The 25,621-nt window shown below is 41.8% G+C and overlaps 1 protein-coding gene across 4 annotated transcripts; it reads right to left on the bottom strand.

Moving 5' to 3' along the window:
• Positions 1 to 526: 526 nt before the first annotated feature.
• On the bottom strand, positions 527 to 24,168 carry mfge8b (milk fat globule EGF and factor V/VIII domain containing b). Of its 4 annotated transcripts, none has more exons than XM_058075553.1 (11): positions 23,994 to 24,168; positions 12,532 to 12,654; positions 12,232 to 12,363; positions 10,680 to 10,712; positions 5,776 to 5,889; positions 5,449 to 5,630; positions 5,199 to 5,354; positions 3,831 to 3,975; positions 2,859 to 3,061; positions 2,628 to 2,783; positions 527 to 1,999 (listed from the first exon to the last, which is right to left on the bottom strand). In XM_058075553.1, the coding sequence occupies exons 1-11, from the start codon at positions 24,064 to 24,066 to the stop codon at positions 1,856 to 1,858; spliced, it is 1,461 nt and encodes a 486-aa protein (XP_057931536.1). In that variant the 5' UTR covers positions 24,067 to 24,168; the 3' UTR covers positions 527 to 1,855. The 4 variants fall into 4 exon arrangements, with proteins under 4 accessions (XP_057931536.1, XP_057931537.1, XP_057931538.1 ...); XM_058075554.1 differs by having other exon boundaries at positions 2,859 to 3,043; positions 23,994 to 24,167; XM_058075555.1 differs by lacking the exon at positions 10,680 to 10,712.
• Between the last annotated feature and the right edge of the window lie 1,453 nt (positions 24,169 to 25,621).

Raw genomic sequence — 25,621 nt, 5'->3', positions numbered from 1 at the left:
CGAACAGTTCATCTGCCCTGCAGGGGGCTGCTGGGTAATAAATAGTCAATAAAAAGGTGGCCTAGAGGTTAAAATATGAGGTTGTAACACAACTAGCATGGCACAAAGGACTTTGTTCATTTATAAAAGAAGTTATGTTCTCCCCAAAGTTGTGTTCATCATCCCCCATCTCCAAAAAGTAGCTAACAAACAAACATTTTGAGCAGAGCATTTTGTGAACAATACATGCCTTGGCGGAGGTCTGCGATTGGCGTTATGTGAATGTATTTACATACTTACCAGTATGTGACCTTCACATCGTAATGAGGCAGAGAAGATTCCTTCAGGAGTGTGTGATGGTGGAAAGGCAGATTAGACCTTTGGCCCCTGGGGGAGGCGGTGGGGTTGGGGGGGGGTGTTGGTTAAATGCTAAACAGCTAAAACGGCCCTTGGTGCTTTCCGGCATGTTTGATCTTGCACCTTTTTAAAACAGAAAACGCTGCAGTCATCAGATTTGCATTAGAATAAAAAGAACAACTGAATCAACTGCAAGTTTGAAACATTTATTTTCATATATTTGTTGAAACAATACAAAGGGCTTTGCCTCAGAAACACGCGACTCGGATCAATGAGAGTCGGTCCATATTGACAGCATAGCAGGAAAGAGGACAAAAACACCATCAAATGACATCAATATCAAGTAGAATGATAGAAAAAGGAAGGGAAATATCAGAATATCAATATTTACATGTGTGTTGCTGAATTGTCTCAGTGGACGCACCTTGCCGCGTCTTTCAGTGTTTGACATTGGCGACCTTCCCCCTTCATGCATTTTTTAAGCCATCTCGTCTGCACGCCGCATTAATACGCATCGTTATCCAAAGCAAACGCGGCATAATATTGCACGAGCCCATAATTCATAATTCATGGGGTGGAAAAGACGAGGTGATGGAGGAAGGTGGGGGGTAGGTGGATGTTCAGGAGGTGCGAGCGTAAAAAAAATCTGCTTTGATTTGCTATCCTGGCTCTTCTCAGCAGGGAGTCTTGCTTGCTAGCTTGCGGAGGACAGAGTGAATAAAAGCAATTAAGTTCTAAATGGAAAAAGAAGCCATCTTGGTTTACCTCCATAATGTTCTCATATATGCAAACATCAAAAGTGCCATAACAGTGGTGAAATGTGAAATGTTTCAGTAGCATTCACGGCGCCTTTGCTGCTGCTTGAATACTTTGTCAGTGCTGACGTGACAGCTGTGTCAGGGTTTTTTTTTTTGGGGGGGGGGGTGTCTTCAGAGAGTAACAATGTCCGTGTGCTTCAAACAGCCCGTCCAAGACGAGACAAATGAACAAACAGGAGTTAAACATCAAATCATCAACAACAGTCAGCTGCTCAACTAACTGCGACGCCAATCAGCTCAAGCATGTGACCAAATAACTTTTTTTTTTTTGGTGGAGTCAGCAAAATTTTCATTTTGGCCACCGCTTTGACAGCTGACACAATTTATTGTGTCTGCAATGTGATGAACCGCACGATAACAATTTGCAAGCTCTCCGAAAATGTTGTGGTTGAACAAATATTTACTCAAACACAAGTGTAGAAGAAGAAGAAAAAGAAGAAGAGTAGGAGTGGAAACTTTGTATACATCACCGGCTGGGGGTCCTGTTAGGGGTTCTAAGTCCAGGCAGCTACTGTTGGGTGGCCTGATGTTGAAGTGGTTAATCACTAAATCGCCCCTCTCGCCGAACGCCGGTGTTTGCTGCCCTCTAGGGCCAAGAGCGAGACAGTGCGGAAGGAGGAGGGAGAAGAAGTGGAGGACTTGGCGCATTGTGATGGAGGTAGAGAAAAGACGGCGGATGGGAAGGTAGGCAGGCGGGTCGGCTACTCGTCACACCCCAGGAGCTCCATCCGTAGGGTGATGCGCTCGTGCCATTCCCACGGCAGGATGCGCACAAATCGGGCATAGAACGCTGGCTCAAAGAGGTTCTTCATGTGCACGTTGTTGTCGCTGTTGCCAGGGAAGATCTAAACGGGGCAGAAGGCATGGCAACTTAAAACGCGCAGATTTTGGTTAGGGAATTTGTAGTAATTATATTGCGAACGGTCCCCGAGCATTATTATGTTATTCATTTCCCATTCACATTAATTGGCTACCGGTCCAGAAAGGTCCATCACTGAGTCCGAGGTCCGCAAATTGGTGATAGCTGAATGAATGATGATCATTGTTTTGTTTTGTTCCTGTTAGTCAAAAAATATTGAAAGACAAGTCATAAAATATGGGCTGCACAGTGACCGAGTGGTTAGCGCGCAGGCCTCACAGCTGGGAAATCCGAGTTCAATTCCACCCTCTGACATCTTTGCTTGGAGTTTGCATGTTCTCCCCGTGCATGCGTGGGTTTTCTCCTGGTACTCCGGTTTCCTCCCACATTCCAAAAACATGCTAGGTTAATTGGCCACTCCAAATTGTCCATAGGTATGAATGTGAGTGTGAATGGTTGTTTGTCTGACTGATTCTAACTTTGTTGACTTCAAGCTGATGTAAGACAGCAGCAGCTGTTGCTATCCTGCCTACACACTGGAACCCTGGGCACCTTTCTATCATGATGAACTGAAGTGGGCTGGACCGAAGGTACAAAAAACACTTTGGACTGACCTTGTCCATCTTTGTGGTCTCGTCCTTCAGTACGATCCAGGACCGCCCGTCATCGCTGTGAGCCACTTTGAATGCAGAGACAAACTGGACATTGCCAAAGTCTTTGGCTCCCTGCGTGATGATTCCTGTGATCTTCTTGGGGGACAGCAGGTCCACCTGAGGACACAAAGTCCTCCATTTTAAAAACACAGTAGCCCAGCAGGAAAACAACAATCTGTCCAAAGAACCTACCTGCAGCCACTCTGATCTGTTATTGGTGTCGGCGGTCCAGGCATTGGTCTTGCCCTGCTTGTCCAGTCGGGCGTAGTGGGGGTACCAGCTGAAAGCATCGATGTTCCACGTACGGAATGTGCTGGAGGCTGTGATCTGGTCATCGGATACCAGCCGGGACTTCATGCCCATCGGCTCTGAGCAACCTGAAGCGTTTGAGTACACTGTGAATGTGAGAGCAGGCAAAGGGAGAGACGGAGAAGAGGAAAGATGGAGAGAGGAAAAAAAAACAGGATCATAGACAAGAGAAGGACAGGAAGCGACGCAAGCCAGCCAACCAGTGATTAAAAACAGCAGCAAACATGATGATGATGGTGATGATGATGATGCATGGACAGCGAGAATTGCAAGACATGAAAAAAGCAACAGCATTAGGTCACCCATTTTGTAGCAGGCGCATTCTTTCACCATTTTAATCAACTGTCCAAAGATCCCCAAGAGTGTTGGAAGAAAGGCTGGAATCAATAACAGTTTAAAAGTGCTTTTAGTAAGCCCGACTGTGTTAGTGGGAGAGTTTCTTGGTCACACAATTAAAAAAAAACTGAACTGAAGTTGTGCTGATTAAGGGGATGCTTCTACTCCACCCATAGACACGGACATGCGAGTTGAGCAGTGACATGTGGAATGTGAAGACTACACGTTCACAGGCAACACAAGCGGCGGTGAAACGATGAACATATAACGCACACAAAAAAGGAACATTGCATATTCAGACAGGCTGTTCCTGCTGGGAAGATCTGGGAAGCATCACCATCTTTATGTCATTTATGCTGTAACGTCTGATCATGTGTGTTTGATTCATACCATTTTGAAACAGACTCCCTAATTACGGAGTGATGTCATCTTCAAGCAAAAAGCACTAAATAATGATCCACTTGATGTTGAATAGCAAACAAGCATCAGTTGACTGTGTGTGTGTGTGTGTGTGTTTACCATTGAGCTCACAGCCCACCAGCTCCAGGCGAAGGGTGCAGGCCTTACGACACACCACTGGGATGATGCGAATGTACTGAGCGATGATGGGCGGGTCGAACACGTTTGTTTTTGTGCCGTCATTGTCGATGTTTCCAACAAATATCTATAGGAGGACAGCAGGGAAGGATGTTAAACTGTATCCACTGGTGGGTAATGTGCATCTTTTGGGTCTATTACCAAATTGGTAACAGCAGAAAGGACATGCACCAGAAAACACAAATTATACAAAGATGGTGTGGACATTGAAAGGGTGAACAAAAATAAATTTCTGGGGATCACAATAGATGAAAATATGAGCTGGAAACCTCATATTCCAAATATACAACATAAGGTAGCCAGAAATATTTCAGCATTGAACAAAGCAAAACTTGTTCTCAATCAGAAATCACTCCACACTCTTTATTGCTCTCTGGTTCTACCATATCTTACTTATTGTGTGGAAATATGGGCTAATAACTATAAAAGCAATCTTCACTCGCTAAATGTACTGCAAAAAAGGTCAGTAAGGATAATTCATAATGCCGCCTACAGAGAACATACGAACTCATTATTTCTAAAATCACAAATACTTCAACTTGCTGATATAGTTCATCTTCAAACAGCTAAAATAATGCATAAGGCTAAAAACAACCAATTAGCTAAAAATGTCATCCAATACTTCTCTACAAGAGAGGAGAAATATGATCTCAGGGAAGAAGTACATTTGAAACACTTCTATGCTAGGACTACGTTATGCTAGCCATAGCATTTCAGTATGTGGAATCAAACTATGGAATGGATTGAGTAAGGACCTCAAACAATGCACAACGATGAGCCAATTCAAGAAACAATACAAGCAGTTGATGTTTGCTAAATACAAGGATGAAGAGTCTTGAACCAGTCATGATGTGCTATATATATCACAATATTGACACTTACTATAGTACCCATTGGATGCTCATATCACCTCCTACTTCGGTACGACGTGCATTATTAAAAACCAAAAAAACAAAACAAAAAAAAAACTGTATTATGGAAAGCAGGAAGTGAACAAGTGTAACAGTTACTGATTGTAAAAGTACCAGATGGAGGGGTAGGATTTAATAAGCTTTGCTTCTTCCTACTCCTTTTGGACATGTGGAACTGGGAACTGATTATGGGATGCTCTCAATTGTAATTTGATGCATGGCCAAATGAAATACAACCATTACCATTACCAAACAAACAAACTTAGAACGAGAACAGTCCTTTTCAAAGAGGACAGCCCCCCCCCCAACAACCATTGGACATTCTTTCATGTTCATACATCAGTATGGGCGTATCACATCACAACACAAGAGCTCTCACTTGGTCCTTCCTCTGTCCTTCGGTCCTGTACACTGTGTACGTCTTGCCGTCCAGGCTGGAGGCCACTTTAAAGGCTTTGATGAACTCAGACGTTCCCACGCGACTGGCGCCCTGCGTCACAATACCCGTGAGGCGCATCTTCCGCTGCAAGTTGACCTGAAAAGTGCACACAAGTTTGTCCGTTCCAAGCATCCTCAAGAAAGACAGTTCAGGGCACCAAGCGGGCTTGCTGCACTTAAAGGGGTCTGACCTCCAACCAGGGGTTCCTGTCATGCGTGGCGGGGCTCCAGGCGTTCACCAGCCCCTTGTTGTTGAGACGGGCCAGCTCGGAGCCCCAGCGTTGCAGGCCCAAGAAGGTGTAGCGGACCGACGAGGCAGAGATCTGGGACTCACCCACACCTCCTCCCTCCATACCAAGCAAGGAAATGCAGCCTGTTTGGGTGGGGTGATCAGAGTAAGGTGGCGATTTTAAAATGCTTTGCTATATTTTGCATAGAACTTATAAAGGGTGCATGACAAAAGCATAGTTTGATTTCCTAGCTGTGATTTCTGGAAGCCGTTGAGTGGGCGCACTTACGCAGCTGGCAGTGTTTGCCCACATAAGGCGACGGGCATTGGCATTTAAAATCCCCCTCCAGGTCCCTGCAGGTGCCGCCGTTCTGGCACGGCTGGCCGGCACAGTCATTGACATCTAGGAATATATGACATGTGTATACATCATCACCACATAAACAATAACAGAACGTTGCTTAGATGTTGTCTGCAGGCCATGAAAGTAGATTAGAAGTTAGAAGTGGGAGTGAATGAAACAGATGTTAGTCAGTTGATGCCATGCCAACCAGGCTGCAGCTGAGGGAAATAATAAGCAGGGTGGCGGTTTATATTTATAATATGACTCAAATCAAAAGTACAGTATGTGGCTTCTAAGAGGAGAACACGTCAATAAATTGTAGAGGGACTGAATGGTTTTGTCATTAGCACACACCCTAAATGTGGCAAAAACCTTGACACATGCACATTCACTGTAAATGAGTCAAGTCTGAGACTCAATACCAGGGGGAGAAGACCTACCCCCTACCACCACAAGGTGGCGCCATTGCCAAAACAGACACAAGCAGAGCACAACAATGGCCACTCATCTCAATTCCCCACCCTTGTCAGTACAGTAAAGTAGTACTTAAGATGACTACACTCTTTTCATGTGCACAAAAAAGCGTCGTAAACACTATCCACACTGGTTAAAATAGTCATTATGGGAAAGAGAAGCCATAAAATGTGGACAGCAAATCCACAGTTTGTCACTTGTACTAAAGACTTCATCACACTAAAAGTTATTAAAAGTTACTGGCTGTTACTATTGCTGTTTAATCAACTCCACTGTATGTTTTTGCAGTAATGGACCATAATACAGACCTGCCAACCTATCCTGCTCATTTAAAGGAGACTTTTAAAAATGACATTGTATTCCAGTCAGGCACTAAGTTTCTTTATAATAAAAACACTCCATAAATCTTGTGTACAAGGTAAATCTGCATTTTTCTCCTCTTGGCTGTCAACAGCCTGCAAATGTAAGATACGGGCCCTTTAAAGATGCTATAGACCAGGGGGCTCAAACTCAATTTAACTGGGAGCCACTGGAGCTAGGGTCTGGGCAAGGCATTTAATGCATTTATTAAAAACAGAAAAATATACAAACTTTTTCAGTGTTTTGGTTCCGATTTTCTACAATAAAAGCTCTGATAAAACATTCCACTGTTCTCAAATATCTTAATGTTTATGTTTCTGCATAAAATAAGATGAAAATAAATAAACAAATCAAGAATAAAGAAAATCAATCAATCAGTAATAAATAAATAAAATAAATAAACAATAAAACGGCAAATAATAAAAACTTAAGAAACCACATATAGTTGGTGGGTAGACAAATTATTTTTTTCAGATTAAAATGAACAAAGCATTATTAGAGCCCTGTAGACATGACAAAACACGACTATAGTCACATTTATACTCTTTTTATTTACAACATATTGCGCAACTGCAGGGTCTTGAGACGCATGCTAACTCGCAAACTAGATAGCTAGCGACCTAAACGGTAGCCTTCAAGTTATTTCCTTTAAACTTAAATAGCCAAAAACTTACCACTTCCACACGGATAGGGAGGATAACTATTAACAGTTATTTAACCTTTAACATGAACATTAATCAAACGTAATAATTTTTTCTGGGTACATGATACCATACAGCATCCATATCAAACTTGCGCGGGCCACACAAACATTAAACTTTCATATCAAGGCGGGGGCCTCAAACTAGTGTCCTGCGGTAGACATCACGTAGCTGCTGAGTACAACTATTGGCCATTTTTAGACAATCCTAGTTTGGGACCAGTCCCCTCACCAGTAATTAAAAAGGAAGCTGGTCCATCTGTACACTAAAGAGGATTGGCCCACACACTCTAATCCATTTATCTGGCAACCAGAGGAGGGGTCAGCACAAAACAAGGCACCCCAGTGTAGGTAATAAAAGAACGTGCATGCAGTGACACTTTGGTTCCACTTGGTAAAACCGAGCTGCAAGCGCACATACTTTCTGAATGGACGCCACAATATGCTATGGGCCAACATCATTGATGAAGGATTAGGCCTTTGATTTTTCTTGTGAAAAATGTTGTAAATATCATATGTTCAATATTTCCAAGCCTGATGTGCTCATGTTAAACTAGCGCAACGTTGCTCTGCGATGCGGGGATTCAACCAGATTTCAGCAAAACAACCAAAACTCTGATAGCTAGAGGGTCGAGCAACTGTCTGGCTCAGCAGTACAGTTGTAATGTAACAAACTGATGCAAAGTTATTCCTGGTTCTTCCTCCCGCAAACAGCATAAAAATAAGAAAATTATACATCTCTAATCAACACACCCACTGTTGCTATGGTAAAGTGGGGGTGTACTCCAGGCTTTATGGGTAGAAGATTAGACCACGCTGGCTCCAGACGTGAAATGCATAGTAGTTTGCACCACGCATCCATCCTACATATATCTCTGTTAAAGAGCTTGCCAAGACATAAATAGCTTCTATAAGAACAACTCAAGAGTCAAAAACGGAGTCCTGCAAGTGTGATTGACAGCTCACAGCTTGTTTTAAAAATCTGAATTATGGTGGTGTGTTGTGAAAGTACTAACAAGCATGATAGTAAATGCCAAAGGACAAGAATGGTGCGGAAAGCAGAAACCGTTTCCATCAAAGTGATTAGCACTTTGGGACTAAGTAGCACAAATGAATGATAGACCAGTTGAGGATGTGATGTCATCAGGTTTTATGGCGCATGCTTAGGGAAGGTCACCGTGTGGCCATTTGGCGAGGTTTTACGTCTTGACTTGTAAGTCTTCGGATATGCTTAACAGAGCACAAAAAATGTAGGGAGTGATGTCTCTGTTCCAAATCAGGCACCCTAATGGCAGGGGCCTCAAACTCCGCCGCTGGAGGTACAGTGTGCTTGATGTTGTATCACATTAAGTATTTGTTCATGTTTCTACTAAGTAATTTGTGAACGAAATTCCACTGGAAGCTGTCATGAACCTGAGCGTAGAAAGTAGTAGCCAAAACCCAACTTGCATTGAGTTTGTTCATCAGAAACGGCAGGATGTCATTACTCAACTTAAGTCAGTCCCCTGTGTCAAAAGAAATAATGCACTTTCATTATTACAAAAAGGTGTCGCAAGGCATTCTGGGAGTGCTCCCATCTTCCCAGCATGATTAGCAACACTTTGTAATACTTTACTGAAGTTACGTGTTTAGAGTTTATGAAGTTGTTTATTATCCTCCCTGCACTCCACGTCTACGGCTCTACTGTACTTATAGGTTATCAAATATATAGGTCAAGGGTTGATACTGGCACGCAGGGGCATGATACTGGGCCTGATACCAGACAAACCATGTGATGATCTTATTATCACATAGTATTTAATCATGAGCTTATTACCACGTACTATTATTGATAAAATAAACATAGACACGTATTTGTCTAACGCAGGCAGGGGAATACTTTCTACCAGTCTTCGTTCATTCTTGCAGTTGATGAGCCATTCAGAAAAAAGCTGAGTGGACAGCTACGGGGGCTGATCCTGGACATGGTTAAACTCTATATTTTATCAATATCACTGCCCTGGGCTTTGACACAGTATCATTTCGGCCTTTTCCCGTATCATTCATGGGCGGTTTCTAGGGTACAGGGGCAATTAATACTGTAGTATGTGATAATATAACATCCCAAGACAACTAAGAGGGAAGCACAAAATCTTGCATTGAGAGGTCAAGAAAGTGAAATGGAAGCTTCTGACATTTTTACGCACACATCTGTATTCCGGGATTGCCATAAAAATGAGCTTTTAGGGACATTTGGCAGCCAGGCCCTTGAAAGCAAGTGTGACATTGTCAGGACTTAACTGGCAACTTCCACTCGGCAATAGGAGCGGGCGCTGACGTGGGGAGGAGCGCTCAGCAGCGACCACCACTTCCTGTGTATGCTGAACACACATACTACAGGAGGCTACGTGTGCTATCAGTTCTCATCAATACATGACAGACATGTCTATCCAATGTTTTTCTGCCCACCCCCCAAAAAAACTAGCTGATCACATTTCATCTGTATTGTCCATATACGCTTGTCGTGTGGTGTATATTAAATAAAAAACTACAAGTCAACAAGTCACACCACCCCCAGCTTGTGTGTGTGCGTGCATGTGAGACGGCGAGCGAGACAAAGCAGGAGCTGTCTGCCAGGAGCCCACGCACCAGCACGAATGAGACGGCACTTAAACTGTCACAACACAATGAGGACATGAGAAGAATGGATGGGGGGGGGGGGCACCAGGGGTGCCCTGGGCTGTGCACACAAGGATGTAGTCAAATTAATGACATTAATGGCTCCCTATTCAACAACCTGAGGATACCAACAAGATGAAATATGTTTTATATTTTTTTTTTTTGAGGAGGTTTTTCCTCAATGCTGCAGGAGATGTACACACAAAAAAGCAAAAAAATTGTACTGGGCAATTATACTCTGACTTTGTAGCACTGTAGAGCAAGACAGATAGGTATAAAAATATGTCAGTGCTTAAATATTTGATGAAATTCCTGGAGTTACTAATGCATAAATGATTAAAATCCAGGCATACACAGGAGGTGGCCACCTATGAAAGTATACATTTTGGTGCTTGGAAGGTTTGGCCTTAGTGGAGGTGCCTCTGTAGTCGTAAACAAGGTAGTGGAGATAGCGAAGCAGTCTTCGACTGCTTTTTTTTGTCTTAAAGCAAAGCACACTGCATGTGTGAAAGCAAGAGAGCAGATCTAGATATCAAAGACTGAAGATGCAACTGGACACACTCACTGTCACACACACACACACACACACACACACACACACACACACACACACACACACACACACACTCACGCTCTTCCGGTTCATTGCTACGGTTACCTTTTCTTGAGCTTAAATCTGCCCCATAGACACCTATAGGATGAAAAAGGGCAAAAGATGATCAAAGACAAGTCCCATTTGGTTCCCTGTATTCCTTTGCTGTTATTCTGCAGCCTGTCAAGAAAACAGTGGCCATCTGCCTCTGTGTCTGTGTGTCTGTGTATATGACTTAGAGACAATCAGAGGGAGTGTAGCGCATGTTGCATAGAATGCTCTCTCTGTGTCAGGCTGACCCTGAATCAACCAACCTTGTGACGTGTGAAAGCAGCGCCCATAAGGATGACAAGCTGTGCATGTGGACAACAAGATAAGCAGAACTCTTATTTTGAAATGCTATGCATAAGAATGGATAAAGACACTTGCATCCTTTATTTGCTGTGCTGACTGGTTCGTTACAGTGTAGTTGTAACCAACAATGATGCTACAATCATGCAACCCTTCCGATTTTCAGGAAGGTCCATGGGGCGGGAAATCGGTACAACAGAAACTCACACAGATAATGAAGCATGAAGGCCGCGTTGGTTTTTGGAATCAGTAATGAAGGCGGCATTGTTAGTTTGCAAGGGAATAGATAACGAATGCCACATTGTTTTTGTTGGAAGCCAATGCATGATGAAGACTGCATTGGTTTTTGGAAGCCAATAACAGGGGCCAAATTGTTCATTTGTAAGCATTTAACACAGGGGTCTCAAACACGCGGCACTAGTTTGAGCCCCCCTTGATATGAAAGTTTAATGTTAGTGCAGCCCGCGCAAGTTTGATATGGATGCTGTATGGTATCATGTACCCAGAAAAAATTATTAAGTTTGATTAATGTTCATGTTAAAGGTTAAATAACTGTTAATAGTTATCCTCCCTATCCGTGTGGAAGTGGTAAGTTTTTGGCTATTTAAGTTTAAAGGAAATAACTTGAAGGCTACCGTTTAGGTCGCTAGCTCTCTAGTTTGCGAGTTAGCATGTGTCTCAAGACCCTGCAGTTGCGCAATATGTTGTAAATAAAAAGAGTATAAATGTGAGTATAGTCTACAGGGCTCTAATAATGCTTTGTTCATTTTAATCTGAAAAAAATAATTTGTCTACCCACCAACTATATGTGGTTTCTTAAGTTTTTATCATTTGCCGTTTTATTATTATATTTATTTATTGATTTTCTTTATTCTTGATTTGTTTATTTTTCATCTTATTTTGTGGAGCAAAATAAAAAGTAAAATATTTGGGAACAGTGGAATGTTTTATCAGAGCTTTTCTTGTAGAAAAGAAAATTGGAACCGAAGCAAAGTTTTTTTTAATTTTTTTGTTTTTAATAAATGCGTTTTTAGTTTTTTTTTTCTCACCCAGACCCTAGCTCCAGTGGCCCCCAAGTAAATTGAGTTTGAGACCCCTGATTTAACAAATTCTGCATTAGAAGCAAAAGCTCTATATGAAGTGTCTGAGATGTCAGAAGTTGTACTGATTTCCAACTCCTGGGTGGGTGTGGGGGGGGGGGGGGGGGGGGCAAAACTTTAACAAAATGTTCTGAGGAGTCTCTGATGATTAGGAAGCACAAACTCACCGTTCTGGCAGTGGACTCCCTCAAATCCTGGCTGGCACTTGCAGACGTACTCGCTGAAGACGTCACCGCGGCGCGAGTGGCCCGTCACGCTGCACACGGCGCCATTCTTGCATGGGTTGGGTTTGCAGGGGCCTTTTGGGAGAGGAGAAAGTTGGTTTTAACAACGTAATTACCAAATATATAAACATTTGTACTTGTTTTGTCAATAAATGGGTCACAGATTGAACAACATGTCATTAGATTGTGCAGGTGAACCTGATGTTATCGGATAATGAATTTGGGATCCGTTATTTGGCTCACCTGTCTCGGTCTCATTGCATGTCTCTCCAGTGAAGCCGTCAGGGCAGATGCAAATGAATGGATCTCCTTCTCTGGTCACACAAGTTCCACCATTAGAGCAAACATTCACCTTACAGATATCACCTGCAGGGAAAGAGTGAAGCGTGGTGATTCAAGGTGACTCTTGAATTGGGAACTGCCTAGCTCAAATAATATTAAAAAATGCATTTTCTTCCTCTCTCTCTTTTTTTTTTTTTTAAACAAATTCTTTTAGTAGGCAGCTGGTCAGAATACTAAATCAGCCTGCTGTAGCTTGCACTGTTAAATGCACATTCTTTATAAAAAAACTAAACCTGATAAACCTGATAATTAAACTGCAGTCAACCTGTTTTACTGTCTGGCAGGAACCTCATTAATGAAGGCCCAAGCTCGCTAAAACTAAAACTAGCCATCCATTGTCTAGCGCTTATTCTCACGAGGGTCGCAAGGCTGCTTGGAGCCTATCCCAGCTGTCTTCGGGCGAGATGCGGGGTACACCGTGGACTGGTGGGGCCAGCCAATCACAGGGCACATATACAGGGCTCGACAATAACGATGTACCGATGGCCCGGGGCAAGTTAAAACAAAATTCGGGCAAGGAAATCCAATCATTAATATTCCCGTGGGGCAAGTGCACTTTAGCGTGCCGTACTGCCAAGAGTTTTTTTAAAAGCGGTTCTTGTTGGGTGTTGGTAAAACACGGACTGCGTAATTCCGGTGGTAATTTGCAAACCAATCCTTGCAAATCTTGAAATGGACCAATCAGAATCGTTTATTTAGACCGCGGTCCGTAATCCACAATCCGCGTTTTACCCACACCCGTTCTTGTTCGCGATCAACCAATCAGCGATCGTTTTACTAGGAAAACATCTATCATGGCGTCCCTGCCAACATGGTCTAATTCTTCAACAACTTGTGAAGGAAAACACCAAAAAATGATGAACCAGTGCCAAAGTATTTTATTAGCGGCAGCAAATCAAATGATGGCACAGGTGAGTGAATCACATTGCTGTGACAATTTGAAGTGGTCACAATGAAACACCACCGATTAGATCCAATACCAAGTGCTGATTTTGCACAAGCTACAAAATCTAGCGCTTGCATTTCTCTGTGGATTTTTCTCACCTTTGCTTCACAAATTATTGTTTGACCATTGAGCATTTTTTTCGGGATTAAAAACACTTTACTAGTACACAAATGTGTCTATTCAATAATGTTTCATTGTGGTGCACAACTTATAAATATCACTGCTTACTATGACTACGATGTGTAAGGTAGCATGGCTTGCCATGTTAACATACATCTCCACAAATTTTTAGACATTCCTCCAAATACAATGCATCAGTACTATTATCTGATGAATTATCAGCATATATTGATATATGATATCATTATGGCAGTCTTTTCATTTTACATGGGGCAAGTTCGGGCAAGTAGTTCTCACCTGAAGGATTCCCCATGGGCAAGTCATTTTTGTTTTTAACGTAGAGCCCTGATATAGACAAACAACCATTCACACTCACATTCATACCTATGGACAATTTGGAATCACCAATTAACCTAACATGCATGTTTTGGGAATTTTGAAAACCCACGCATGCAGGTGGAAAACATGCAAACTCCACACAGAGATGCCCAAGAGTGGGATTGAACTTGGGTCTCGTAGCTGTGAGGCCTGCGTGCTAACCACTCAACCGCCGTGCAGCCCTTGGTCTAAACTAGGGGTCTCAAACACGCGGCCCACGGGCCAAATGTGGCCCGCAGGACACTAGTTTGAGGCCCCCGCCTTGATATGAAAGTTTAATGTTAGTGCGGCCCGCGCAAGTTTGATATGGATGCTGTATGGTATCATGTACCCAGAAAAAATTATTACGTTTGATTAATGTTCATGTTAAAGGTTAAATAACTGTTAATAGTTATCCTCCCTATCCGTGTGGAGGTGGTAAGTTTTTGGCTATTTGGGTTTAAAGGAAATAACTTGAAGGCTACCGTTTAGGTCGCTAGTTCTCTAGTTTGCGAGTTAGCATGTGTCTCAAGACCCTGCAGTTGCGCAATATGTTGTAAATAAAAAGAGTATAATAATGCTCTAATAATGCTTTGTTAATTTTGATCTGAAAAAAATAATTTGTCTACCCACCAACTATATGTGGTTTTTTAAGTTTTTATTATTTGCCGTTTTATTAATTATTATTATATTTATTTATTACTAATTGATTTCCTTTATTCTTGATTTGTTTATTTATTTTTCATCTTATTTTGTATAGAAAAATAAAAAGTAAGATATTTGAGAACAGTGGAATGTTTTATCAGAGCTTTTATTGTAGAAAATTGGAACCAAAGCGAAGTTTAATTTTTTTTTTTTTTAATAAATGCGTTTTTGGGTTTTTTTTTTTTTTTTGAAAACCTGATGCGGCCCAGTCTCACCCAGACCCGCGCTCCAGTGGCCCCCCAGTAAATTGAGTTTGAGACCCCTGGTCTAAACTAAATGAACAGATATAAAATGTTGATGCAGGAACAAAGATGAAAACCTGATTGCAACTAGGAGTGTAACAGTAAGCGATGACCAGGGTTCGGTCATACCTGTTTTAAGGTTACTTTCTGTTCAGTTTCAGTACCACCGGAGAACGAAATGCAAACTATAAATAGAACACGGTTTTCAAGCTCTGGCTTCCCCTCAGCACAAATCACTGACTCCGACTCCCGCTAGGCAAAGGCTGGCCTGCACTGTATTTGTTCACAGAGTAGTTATACTTGTACCTCACTTAATGTGTACTTTGCGGGAAACCCTGTACTGTACACCTCTGAACAGTACCGCAAAATCCAATTACAAATACATGAACCCGTACCCCTCTATTACTGAACTGTTGCAATACTGCATATGAATGATGTGAGGCACTTTGGGGCAGATGTTTCTAGCAGCTGGATTTGTGCTCACTAAAATGCTTTTTAGCTCTTGTGGTGTTTTAAAAAATATTTTTCCTCCACTATTGGATCATCTGGTAGAAGAGCCGAGTAAATCCAGCAGTCCCTGTCAGTATGCATACAACAAAAGGACTGCATGCTTCCAGGGTATTCAATGCTGCTAAACGTGACCATTTGGCAGCAAGCTGCCCAAATGGTACTCAACAGGCGGCGTGTGACTTGGCAACCAGGAGGTGCCTTTCAAAATGAATGAATTTGGAAACGGGTAGAATTCAGTCTACAGTCAGTCATACTCATCTTTTCATTTCATCTGGCGAGACTGGAAATATACAGCTACAGGAAGTGGGAGCTTCATCCACGCAGGCTCATGCCAAGTTAACAATTACAATTTAGATAATTGTTATTGGGGTTTGGACCACAAGCATCAAATTGATGGTTTGAGCTGCAGTGTCTCCAAAACATGCTAAAATCAGCCACGGCCTCGTTTTCTCACAGCTTTAGCTTCCACACCTCAAAGAAAACACTGAAGAAGTACGCATTTATTTATAGAAACTATGCTAAAAAGGTTTCACAGACATGTTGTTCTCGAGCCAGCTCCTGAATATTGTTGTGTTTTCTCCCAAACCACACACAACCTTGTGTGTGGATAAAATTTCGGAATGAACCTAAAATGCTTGAAAACTTTACAGGTGGCAGAGGCTTCAATCAGGATGGATCAGAGGGAAGTAGCCACTCAGCTTTAAGTGTCATTACCAGTTTGCAACAGCAATACAAAATAAAATATTCATTCATTTTCTACCACTTTTCCTCACAAGGGTGGCAGGGGGTGCTGGAGCCTATCCTAGCTGTCTTTGGACGAGATGCGGGGTACACCCTGGACTGGTGGCCAGCCAATCACAGGGCACATATAGACAAACAACCATTCACACTCACATTCATACCTATGGACAATTTGGAGTGGCCAATTAACCTAGCATGTTTTTGGAATGTGGGAGGAAACCGGAGTACCCAGAGAAAACCCACGCATGCACGGTGAGAACATGCAAATTCCACACAGAGACAGCCGAGGGTGGAATTGAACTCGGGTCTCCTAGCCGTGAGTCCTGCGCGCTAACCACTCCCACACCGTGCAGAACTCGCTACTGTGAATGTTAATACAAGTAAAAAGGAAGGCAGCCTTGGAACCACACTTTAAATGCTTTTCCCACACTATAAATCTTGCAATCCAACCTACCATGGTGATGTGATGTTAATGACTGGTCGCCCTGCACTGGCGCCCTGCGCGCTAACCACTCTGTTGCTGTGCAGCCCCATTTTTTTAAATATTTTAAATATTTTTTAAATAAATAAAACAATATTTTAATATTTATTTTAATATATATTTATTTTAATATTCAGGCACGTCGGTCGAGTGGTTAGCGCGCAGGCCTCACAGCTAGGAGACCCGAGTTCAATTCCACTCTCGGCCATCTCTGTGTGGAGTTTGCATGTTCTCCCCGTGCATGTGTGCGTTTTCTCCGGTTTCATCCCACATTCCAAAAACATGCTAGGTTAATTAGCGACTCCAAATTGTCCATAGGTATGAATGTGAGTGTGAATGGTTGTTTGTCTATATGTGCCTTGTGATTGGCTGGCCAACAGTCCAGGGTGTACCCCGCCTCTCGCTTGAAGACAGCTAGGATAGGCTCCAGCACCCCCACGACCCTCATGAGGACAAGCGGTAAAAAAATGAATGAATGAATAGACAAAAATGTCCCTGTTAATTTTGCTGTTGAAATGTTATATAAGTTCAGAATAAAGGTAGAGGTTATTGTGCATTTTAGGTTCATGCTGTCATTTCACTCAAAATGCCAAAAATCCAGAACCTTTTGAGAGTAGTGTCATGCCAGTGCACAGCACAGCATTGTGGTAGTAGTGAAGGAGATAATCGAATTACAAATGGACATGCTGTAATTAGCAGGTGTCACTTAGCAGTTCTATTTAAATCTGACGTGTAAAATAAGGCACAGTTACAAACAGGGGTAGCTTTAATGAATAATCCAAATAATAATCCAATCTAAATGGTAATCCATTTAGAGACACAGCCAGACAAGGCTATTTAAGGCAATAGACTGCGCCTCCAAGTAGATATTTTGTCTTATTCGTGCTGCAACCTTCAAGCTGTTTCTCTCCTAACTGTTGCTGGCACCACAAGGACACCTTTATCCCAATGTCTTGTTTATCTCCAGGAAGGAACAAACCCTCCCTTCCTGCTGAAGAGGCAATATTGAAGAAAAAAAATGAACAAAGCCAGTCATAAAAGCCCATATGGATTTCATGAAAGATTCATGATGAGTCAGTCAAGGCGGTTGAACTGCTGAAGTCGGCTGGAAAATCCCAGTTAGGATGCCAGTGTTGGTTTAAAGGAAGTAGAGAAGATAACTCAGATAGGAAAAGTATTTCATGTACTATCATACTATATTCTTTTTTTTTTTTTTACTGAGTTCCACATGAAAAAGTAAAAAAGTCATGCCCGATGCATGGAGCGTTGAATATTGTGGTTAAAGCAACAACCTCACCCAGCGCCTGGGTTGATTCTAATCGCAGTGACAGATCGGGAAGTTATGAGAGGTTGTGTTTGGCAGAACAAGTCATTCCCACGGGCCATTGTGCTCTCCTCGCTCACACTGAGTCACGGTCTAGGTCTTGGCCCGATGCAAGATTCTGCACAACTTAATCCTGAAGGCATGAGAAGCGAAACGGGAAATCATATGATGCGGAGGTACCGGTGGGACATTGTGTCCATTTGTGCTGTCAGGGGGAAGAATATAACAAACTTCAGTGTCAATTAAATTTGGTATTTAAACGGTCCTCTTCAACACCCAACAATTCATCGAGGGTACCTTGCTGTTGCGAGGCTTCGAACAGGATGTTCTCAGAGAGAATCTTAAAGAGTCATCAGTAGGTTGGAACAAAAAAGATGCGGAAAGGCTGAAGCATCACAGTTAAGCATACTCTGCGCTTTTCTGTGAAAATGCACAGACGATCCTAAACCTTGGATCAGGGGTCTCAAACACACTGCCCGCGGGCCAAATGTGGCCCGCAGGACACTAGTTTGAGGCCCCCGCCTTGATATGAAAGTTTAATGTTAGTGCGGCCCGCACAAGTTTGATATGGATGCTGTATGGTATCATGTACCCAGAAAAAATTATTACGTTTGATTAATGTTCATGTTAAAGGTTAAATAACTGTTAATAGTTATCCTCCCTATCTGTGTGGAAGTGGTAAGTTTTTGGCTATTTAAGTTTAAAGGAAATAACTTGAAGGCTACCGTTTAGGTCGCTAGCTCTCTAGTTTACTATATGTGGTTTCTTAAGTTTTTATTATTTGCCGTTTTATTATTATTATTACATTTATTTATTACTGATTGATTGATTTTCTTTATTCTTGATTTGTTTATTTATTTTTCATCTTATTTTGTGGAGAAAAATAAAAAGTAAGATATTTGAGAACAGTGGAATGTTTTATCAGAGCTTTTCTTGTAGAAAATTGGAAGCAAAGCAAGTTTTTAAATTTTTTTTGTTTTTAATAAAAGAATTTTTGGAAAACCTGATGCAGCCCAGTCTCACCCAGACCCGAGCTCCAGTGGCCCCCCAAGTAAATTGAGTTTGAGACCCCTGCCTTGGATGCATAAGTGGGTCAAAAATTACCAGGTCGGGTTGTTTTCTTCAAATATCTTTGTAATGAAATTTTTTCATCATTTCATATTCCAGGTATTCCTCAAAAAACATGTTTTTGCTATCATATCACATTTTTAACTTACCTTTTATACATTTTAAGAAATTTTAGTTTTTATGTTACTACCCCAACCTTCCATAAGTGGGTCAAAAATGACCCGCATGCATTTTCTATGGAATCCAATAGGAACCTTTGATTCTTATCAACTTTGGCTGTCAGGAATAAATTAATTGTAGACCACACAGACTATATCAGAAATGTCACCCCTCAGGAAGATTATTTTACACATGAAGTGCTAATACAACAAGAATTATCGTCATATAATATTGTGTATGTGTCTTTCATGACTGTTAGTATTATTAACAAATGAGCCTTGGCTGCTAGATACACAGCTGAAATTGTCCTACAGATGCTGGATGAAATCATTCTTGTGTGGTCCTAAATATAATACTAAATATCATACAAGTGATTATTCCTAACCAAAATGGCAAAATTGGCATAAAAACGCATTGATTCTAGTATGGGTCATTTTTGACCCACTTATGGAAGAGTGTGGGGTCCACTCACTCGTGCATCTAAGGGTTACCAAGGTATCGTGCTACAAAGGAGTTCCTATAAATTAATTTCTTGAAAAGTTAACTTCTTGAATATAATATAAAGCCCAGAGAGAGGAAAGGAGCCCACCCACCATATTGACCATTTATTTGGTCTCAAACCAGTCGGCTGTCACGACCCCCATTAAGGATAAAGATAAGTAAATACCAGTGAAGGCTACAGGGGTCATGAAATTTGGGAGGACATGGGAAGGTTACCCTTGCAGACTAGCATGGGACAATATTTTCATACAGTAGGACACACTGGAATAAAGGTAAAGTTAATTATTGTATGAAATGTTTTATGGTTTTGCATATCGTTCCCATGCTGTACACAACGGACTGAACTGTGACCTTAAAACCGACCATGAATATGGCGTGCTGTTATGTACCACTAAAAGATCAAATAAATCAACAAACTTCCACGAGAGAAAGGAGGTTACGTCACAACTTCTTCTATGTGATGTGTCCTGAGGCGTGAACACAGTGGAGGCTATGCCCTCTGCTCCTTCATGCACACACTTGCATGCTGGAGAGCCTGGCAGGGACTGTGGGAACGCTGCTCTTCTTCCAAAAAGGTGAGAATGTGTCTCACACAAACACAAACAAGTCCCGAGAGCTGCGAGGTGCTTGGCGATCCACTCTGGTGGCATGCCTTTTATCAGAACAGCACATGTCAATGAGGATACGAGGAGAGCCTCAAGTAACCTCAGCCTGGCCATTAGCAGGCTCAGCGGGGCTCCAGCTGCAGGTGAGCTTTGTGTAATCTGTAAGAGCTACTGCACAGCCATCTGCTGCAGCACGAAAAAAAACACAACATGAGACCCAGCTGCTAAAAATACACACGGGCGTCACGCATCATCAACAAAACAAGCTTTGCTGTGAAGCGACGTCACTGAATGCAAACAGAGGCCGGAATGGTGCCACAACATCTTTACCGTTTCATCCGTTCTGACACTGCACTTGGTGAGGAGGGTAAATTATTCAGGTTGGAGTCATTAAGATTCCTAAATTAGATGATATTCTGGTGAACACTTGAAAGGACTCATGTAGGCCATATCCATATAAATCCATCCAACCATTCTCAATGCCGAATGTGAATATCTAAAAAATAATGTATGATTTCTACTATTATAGGAAAACTGTTTGATGCGGAATCTCACGTGAGCCTAAACAGGTTGAAATCGGAACGTATGAAGCCTGAATGGAAGCTAGTGGGGATGAGTATATTTTCACTGCTTCATGTAAGCATTGTTTTACAATGCTTGATGACAACGTGCTGGTTACTTTTGCACCCAGCACAGAGACATTCTGTACACGCGTGTAACACAAGAATACACTTCTATTACCTTCTATTATTATTATATGTCTGTGTAAACAATCAAACAGATTTCATAAGTCCCAACAATTAAACATTACTGCAGCAAAAACGATGTAGAGCACCAACCTCGACCAGTGATTTTCAACTTTTTTGTCTCAACCCTCAAAGACAAGCGGCAACATTTTTCAACAAAAACTTCCCAATAGCGCATATGTGTGGTGCATTCAAAGATGTCGCTTCATTACACATTTGCCTTTTAGCGAGACTGGCAACGCACTGAAAACGGCTCCACGACCCACCATTATGAGAATCACTGATCTAGACCAGTGATTTTCAACAACAGTGCCGCGGCACACAAGTGTGCCGTGAGAAATCGTCAGGTGTGCCGTGAGGAATTATTCAACATCACTTTTTTTAATTAACATGTATTAATAATTTTCTGCAAATATTATGTCATTGTCGCGTGTCATTGGTGTAAAGACTGGCAGAGCAATGTAATATTTGTCCGTGTGGCAACACGTAGCTGATTGCCTCGTTCCTCTAATAGACTTAGAATTGCACGTGAGCGGTAGTGGTGACATTTTGTAACATCTGCTGTGGCGAGTCCGTAATCAGGAAAAAGCTGAAAGAAGCAAATAATGTTGGTTATTGGTGTGCCGTAAAATTTTTTCCAACGTAAAAACATGCCGTGGCTCAAAAAAGGTTGAAAAACACTGATCTAGATGACCACACCAACAAAAGGAAAGCTGTACATCAGTCAGACAAACAGGATGGTAGAATGTAAACACACCACATCCACTGTAGCGCTCATTAATACCAACTGAGGTGCGTACACGTTTTAGTCCAAGAAGTCACGGATGACCACCAGCCAGGCGTCTTGCTATATTTAGCCTGGGTTCACTTCAACTGCCTTATGTGGTGTTGTTGGGTGAAAAAAACAACCCAACAAGAACACCATTTCCCACCTGAGTTAGATAACCTACTGCCTCTCCACCCAGTCCACGGCAATTACACTTTGTAAACATTTAGCACAACATAGCCACACCGAGGTTCTCTCTAATAGAGTTGAAAACACTCCAATGAGCTGTGGGAGGTTCGCTGACATGTCTGTGTTGGCTAGAGCCTGAAAGTGACTCATCGCTGAGGTCAGTCGGTTTGGGTGCACCTAGTCTACATGTCCCGGTGCATGCATGTAGGGATTAGTGTACTCATTAAAATAGACAAATGGTCCAACACCAATACTCAAATACAGTATCCTTGTGTAAGCATGCTTGTCGTTAAAAGCCAAAAAGGTTGAATCACATTTTCCTTCACACTTTTTTTTGCTAAATTCAGTCAGGCTGGGATGTTTTTGCTTCGCAGGAATACGCTTACAAGGCATCAACATATCAACACCATACCCACAGTGACTCATAGTGGTGGCATCATCATTCTTTGGGCTTGTTTTTCTCCAGTTGGAACTTCAGCTTTAAATCAAGGTCCAAATATCGCTCAAATTTGCTCTAAAAACATTTAGAACAAGATTTTCCACCTTTCTTGTATGACAGCGAGCCCATTCAATTGCACAAAAGAATGGATTTGACGAGAAGATAATCAAGTTTTGGAGCACTTATGTACATCTAGATGTCATGGTAATAAGGGTCCGACTACCTAAAGCAAAATGTGCATCAAGGAGGTATTACTTTTTGGTTGTGCAGCACCTATTTAAGAGTTTGTTTTTTATTTCAATGGAATTCTACAAGCAATAAGTCATATAATTGTGTTATATTGTGTTCCCATTGTTTTGCATAATAAAAGTCTGGTATTTTGCCAGGGTGCGTTTACTTTCTATGTCCACTGCTTAGAAAATCACTAACTAATCTACAAAAGAGGCGACAATAGTACCTAGTGTACAATAGTACAAGTGGAAGCTGCTGCTCCCAAAATGGAACCAATCTGCTTGTGTACACATTCGGCAAGCCCATCGCTTCACCACTGATTTTATTTCTTTTACAATTTTATTTTAGAGTGAGGCAGAAAAATTAAGAAAAGCATTTTTCAAACCTGCCAAGCTAATTCAAGTTATGCCAATGACTAAATTTATTTTTAGCTCCTCCAGCAAGCAAAAAACTCCAAAAAATGCTCCAAAAAATCAGTTTTTCCTGGCAATAGTGTCTTGTCAACCATATTATTATCTAAGGGCACACTTTGATTTTGTAATGTTCAACACTTTCATTTGTGCATTTTGTTAGTGTTTTCTTTATGAATAAAGGTGCTCTTCCTGAGCACATTCTGGAACAGGAAAATGTCACCTGACTTTCAATTTGGAAAAGTGTTTCATTCAGCACAGTGTTTTTTGATTACATGTGTTGGGTTGTGTGAGTAGAGGAAAAGGAAGTCGGGAGAGCGAGAGAGAGAAAAATCAGGCCATTTTTCCCTTCTATGGTCCAGCGTCCTACATGTGTTGATGCATTCAGGGCACAACAAAGCCAAAACGCCAATGGCATGACGTTAACACTAGACAAGCATAATGACCGGTCATGTGACCCAAAAGGGCCCACTATCGAAGACTTTTGCCCTTAGCTTTACACTCCAGCGATGTACTACGAAAGACTTATATTCCGACTGCTTCTTAAAAATTGCTTTTTCCGAGCCAAGCAATGACCCTCCAACCTATCATCCACAAGCGACCGGAAGCTTACAATTTTGAATCAGCAGTGGCAAAATGAAACTTATCACTTGACTTTGGACAACACCGTTAACAAGAAGGAATGGACAACGACTGAGGAAAATAGCAGCAGTAGCAACAAAAACAACCCACCTTCACGATACATTTAAATAGCTACCATTTAAACAGCCATCGAACCACAACAAACAAAAAAAGGTGTGTGAGTGCTCGAGTGGATACTTACCGTTCACCCCCAGCAAGAGTCCAACCGTGCAAAGTTGCAGCAAAAAGAACAAAAAATGTATCTTTTCCGTCATCTTTTGCTACAGTGTAATCGATAATAATTGAAGTAACAACAACACTACACTGTTCTTCTTCGCCAGACTGAAGCTCGCGCCTGTGAACTCAAGGGGTAGCAGGCATACATATACAGCAAGGCACGTGCGTATCAGCAGCCAGCCAATGACAGGCCGTCTTTACATTCTAGCCACGCCCCCGGACGCCTCTCCACTGTTGATGGGGAAACTACCCAAAGCAGCAACAGATGTACTGTATTGTATTCTATAACTGCTTTGGGTGGTTTTAATGTGATATATTATCTGGATACTGTAATATACGTTTATTTTAAAGATTGATAGCAATATATCAGCTTTTATGGATCAATTTAAATTAATAAATGCAGCTGCAATATAGAGGTCACATGGTTGCCTTGTTTTTTGTGGGGTTCATGTTTTGACACATTTTCACCCCTTTGGGTATAAATTCAGGAGTAGAGAGAAATGTTACAGTATCTTATGCAAACAGGTGGTGTGGTTTAAATATGCAGATTATGCAGTTATTTACAAAATTACCCAGGACGATGTGTGCTTCATGATGCAGAATGTGGATCAGAATTTGTCTTCTAATGTACTGGGAACGTCCCGCCACAGACCAAGCGTGAAATCCTCCCCTGAATTGCGGAGGAGGGCGTGAAGGCCAGAGTGTGTCTTCTGTGAGGGCAGAACCAGCAGTGGGTCAGAGTTGATTACTTCTCCCTACAGAGCGAGTGGGTGTGGGACAAAGACTTGGCTTTTTCATGTGTGCAAGCCTTTCATCTCACTTTTTTGCACGCGTGAATCCATCAAGGAATTGAAAACATAACATCATGATTCAGTGAAGTTGTGAAGTATTATATTATGATACAACTAAGGCTGTCAAATGATTGCAATTTTTAATTAGATTGATCAGATGTTTAACTAATTAATCATGATATTTATCATTATCATGATTGTTCCCCATTTGCAACTATGTCTGAAATATACAAATATGTCTGACCACACTGTGGTCGAGTGGTTAGCATGTTGACCACACAGTCAGGAGATCGGGAAGACCTGGGTCCGATTTGCATGTTCTCCCCGTGTGTGCGTGGGTTTTTTCCGGGTACTACGGTTTCCATGATTACGGAGTCGCCACAGCTGATCTTTTTTTGATCCGCATACAGATTTCACTTTATATTCAGGATGACGAATACCAATGATGCTTACCAGTGGAGATTCAAACCCTTTGCTCCGTTTGCTCCGATATCCAGAACGCTAACCACTACGGGTCAACTACTATACCCACTAAATCAGAAAGTGTTGTTCGCAGTAGTCAGTAAGCAGTTTGGGAGTATGACCAATCACAACAGAGTTGGTATGCCCAGAGCCTAATAAGTTATGTCGGGAAGCACAAATCCAAGGAAATACAATTGGAATAGATGCAAATTCTGGAAGATCTAGAAAGTTTTCTATGCGGGTTATTATGTGTAGCTGCTCTATAGGAGCTCCAAAGGAACTGAATGTCACTATTTCAAAAGGTTGTATCTTGAAAATACTTAGCAGTAAAGGCATACTG

Source organism: Doryrhamphus excisus, chromosome 6 (genome assembly GCF_030265055.1).
Source record: "Doryrhamphus excisus isolate RoL2022-K1 chromosome 6, RoL_Dexc_1.0, whole genome shotgun sequence".
Lineage (NCBI taxonomy): Eukaryota > Metazoa > Chordata > Actinopteri > Syngnathiformes > Syngnathidae > Doryrhamphus > Doryrhamphus excisus.
Note: the sequence above shows the minus strand (reverse complement) of the source record. Positions and strands in the feature narration are given on the sequence as shown.

Excerpts from the sequence above, each read along its gene's own strand:
- mfge8b (XM_058075553.1), bottom strand. The coding sequence starts at position 24,066 with ATGACGGAAAAGATACATTTTTTGTTCTTTTTGCTGCAACTTTGCACG. Across the intron at positions 10,713-12,231 it reads GGGAGTCCACTGCCAGAACG|GTGTCTATGGGGCAGATTTA; the intron begins GTGAGTTTGTGC and ends TTCATCCTATAG. Across the intron at positions 3,976-5,198 it reads AAGGACAGAGGAAGGACCAA|ATATTTGTTGGAAACATCGA; the intron begins GTGAGAGCTCTT and ends GTCCTCCTATAG.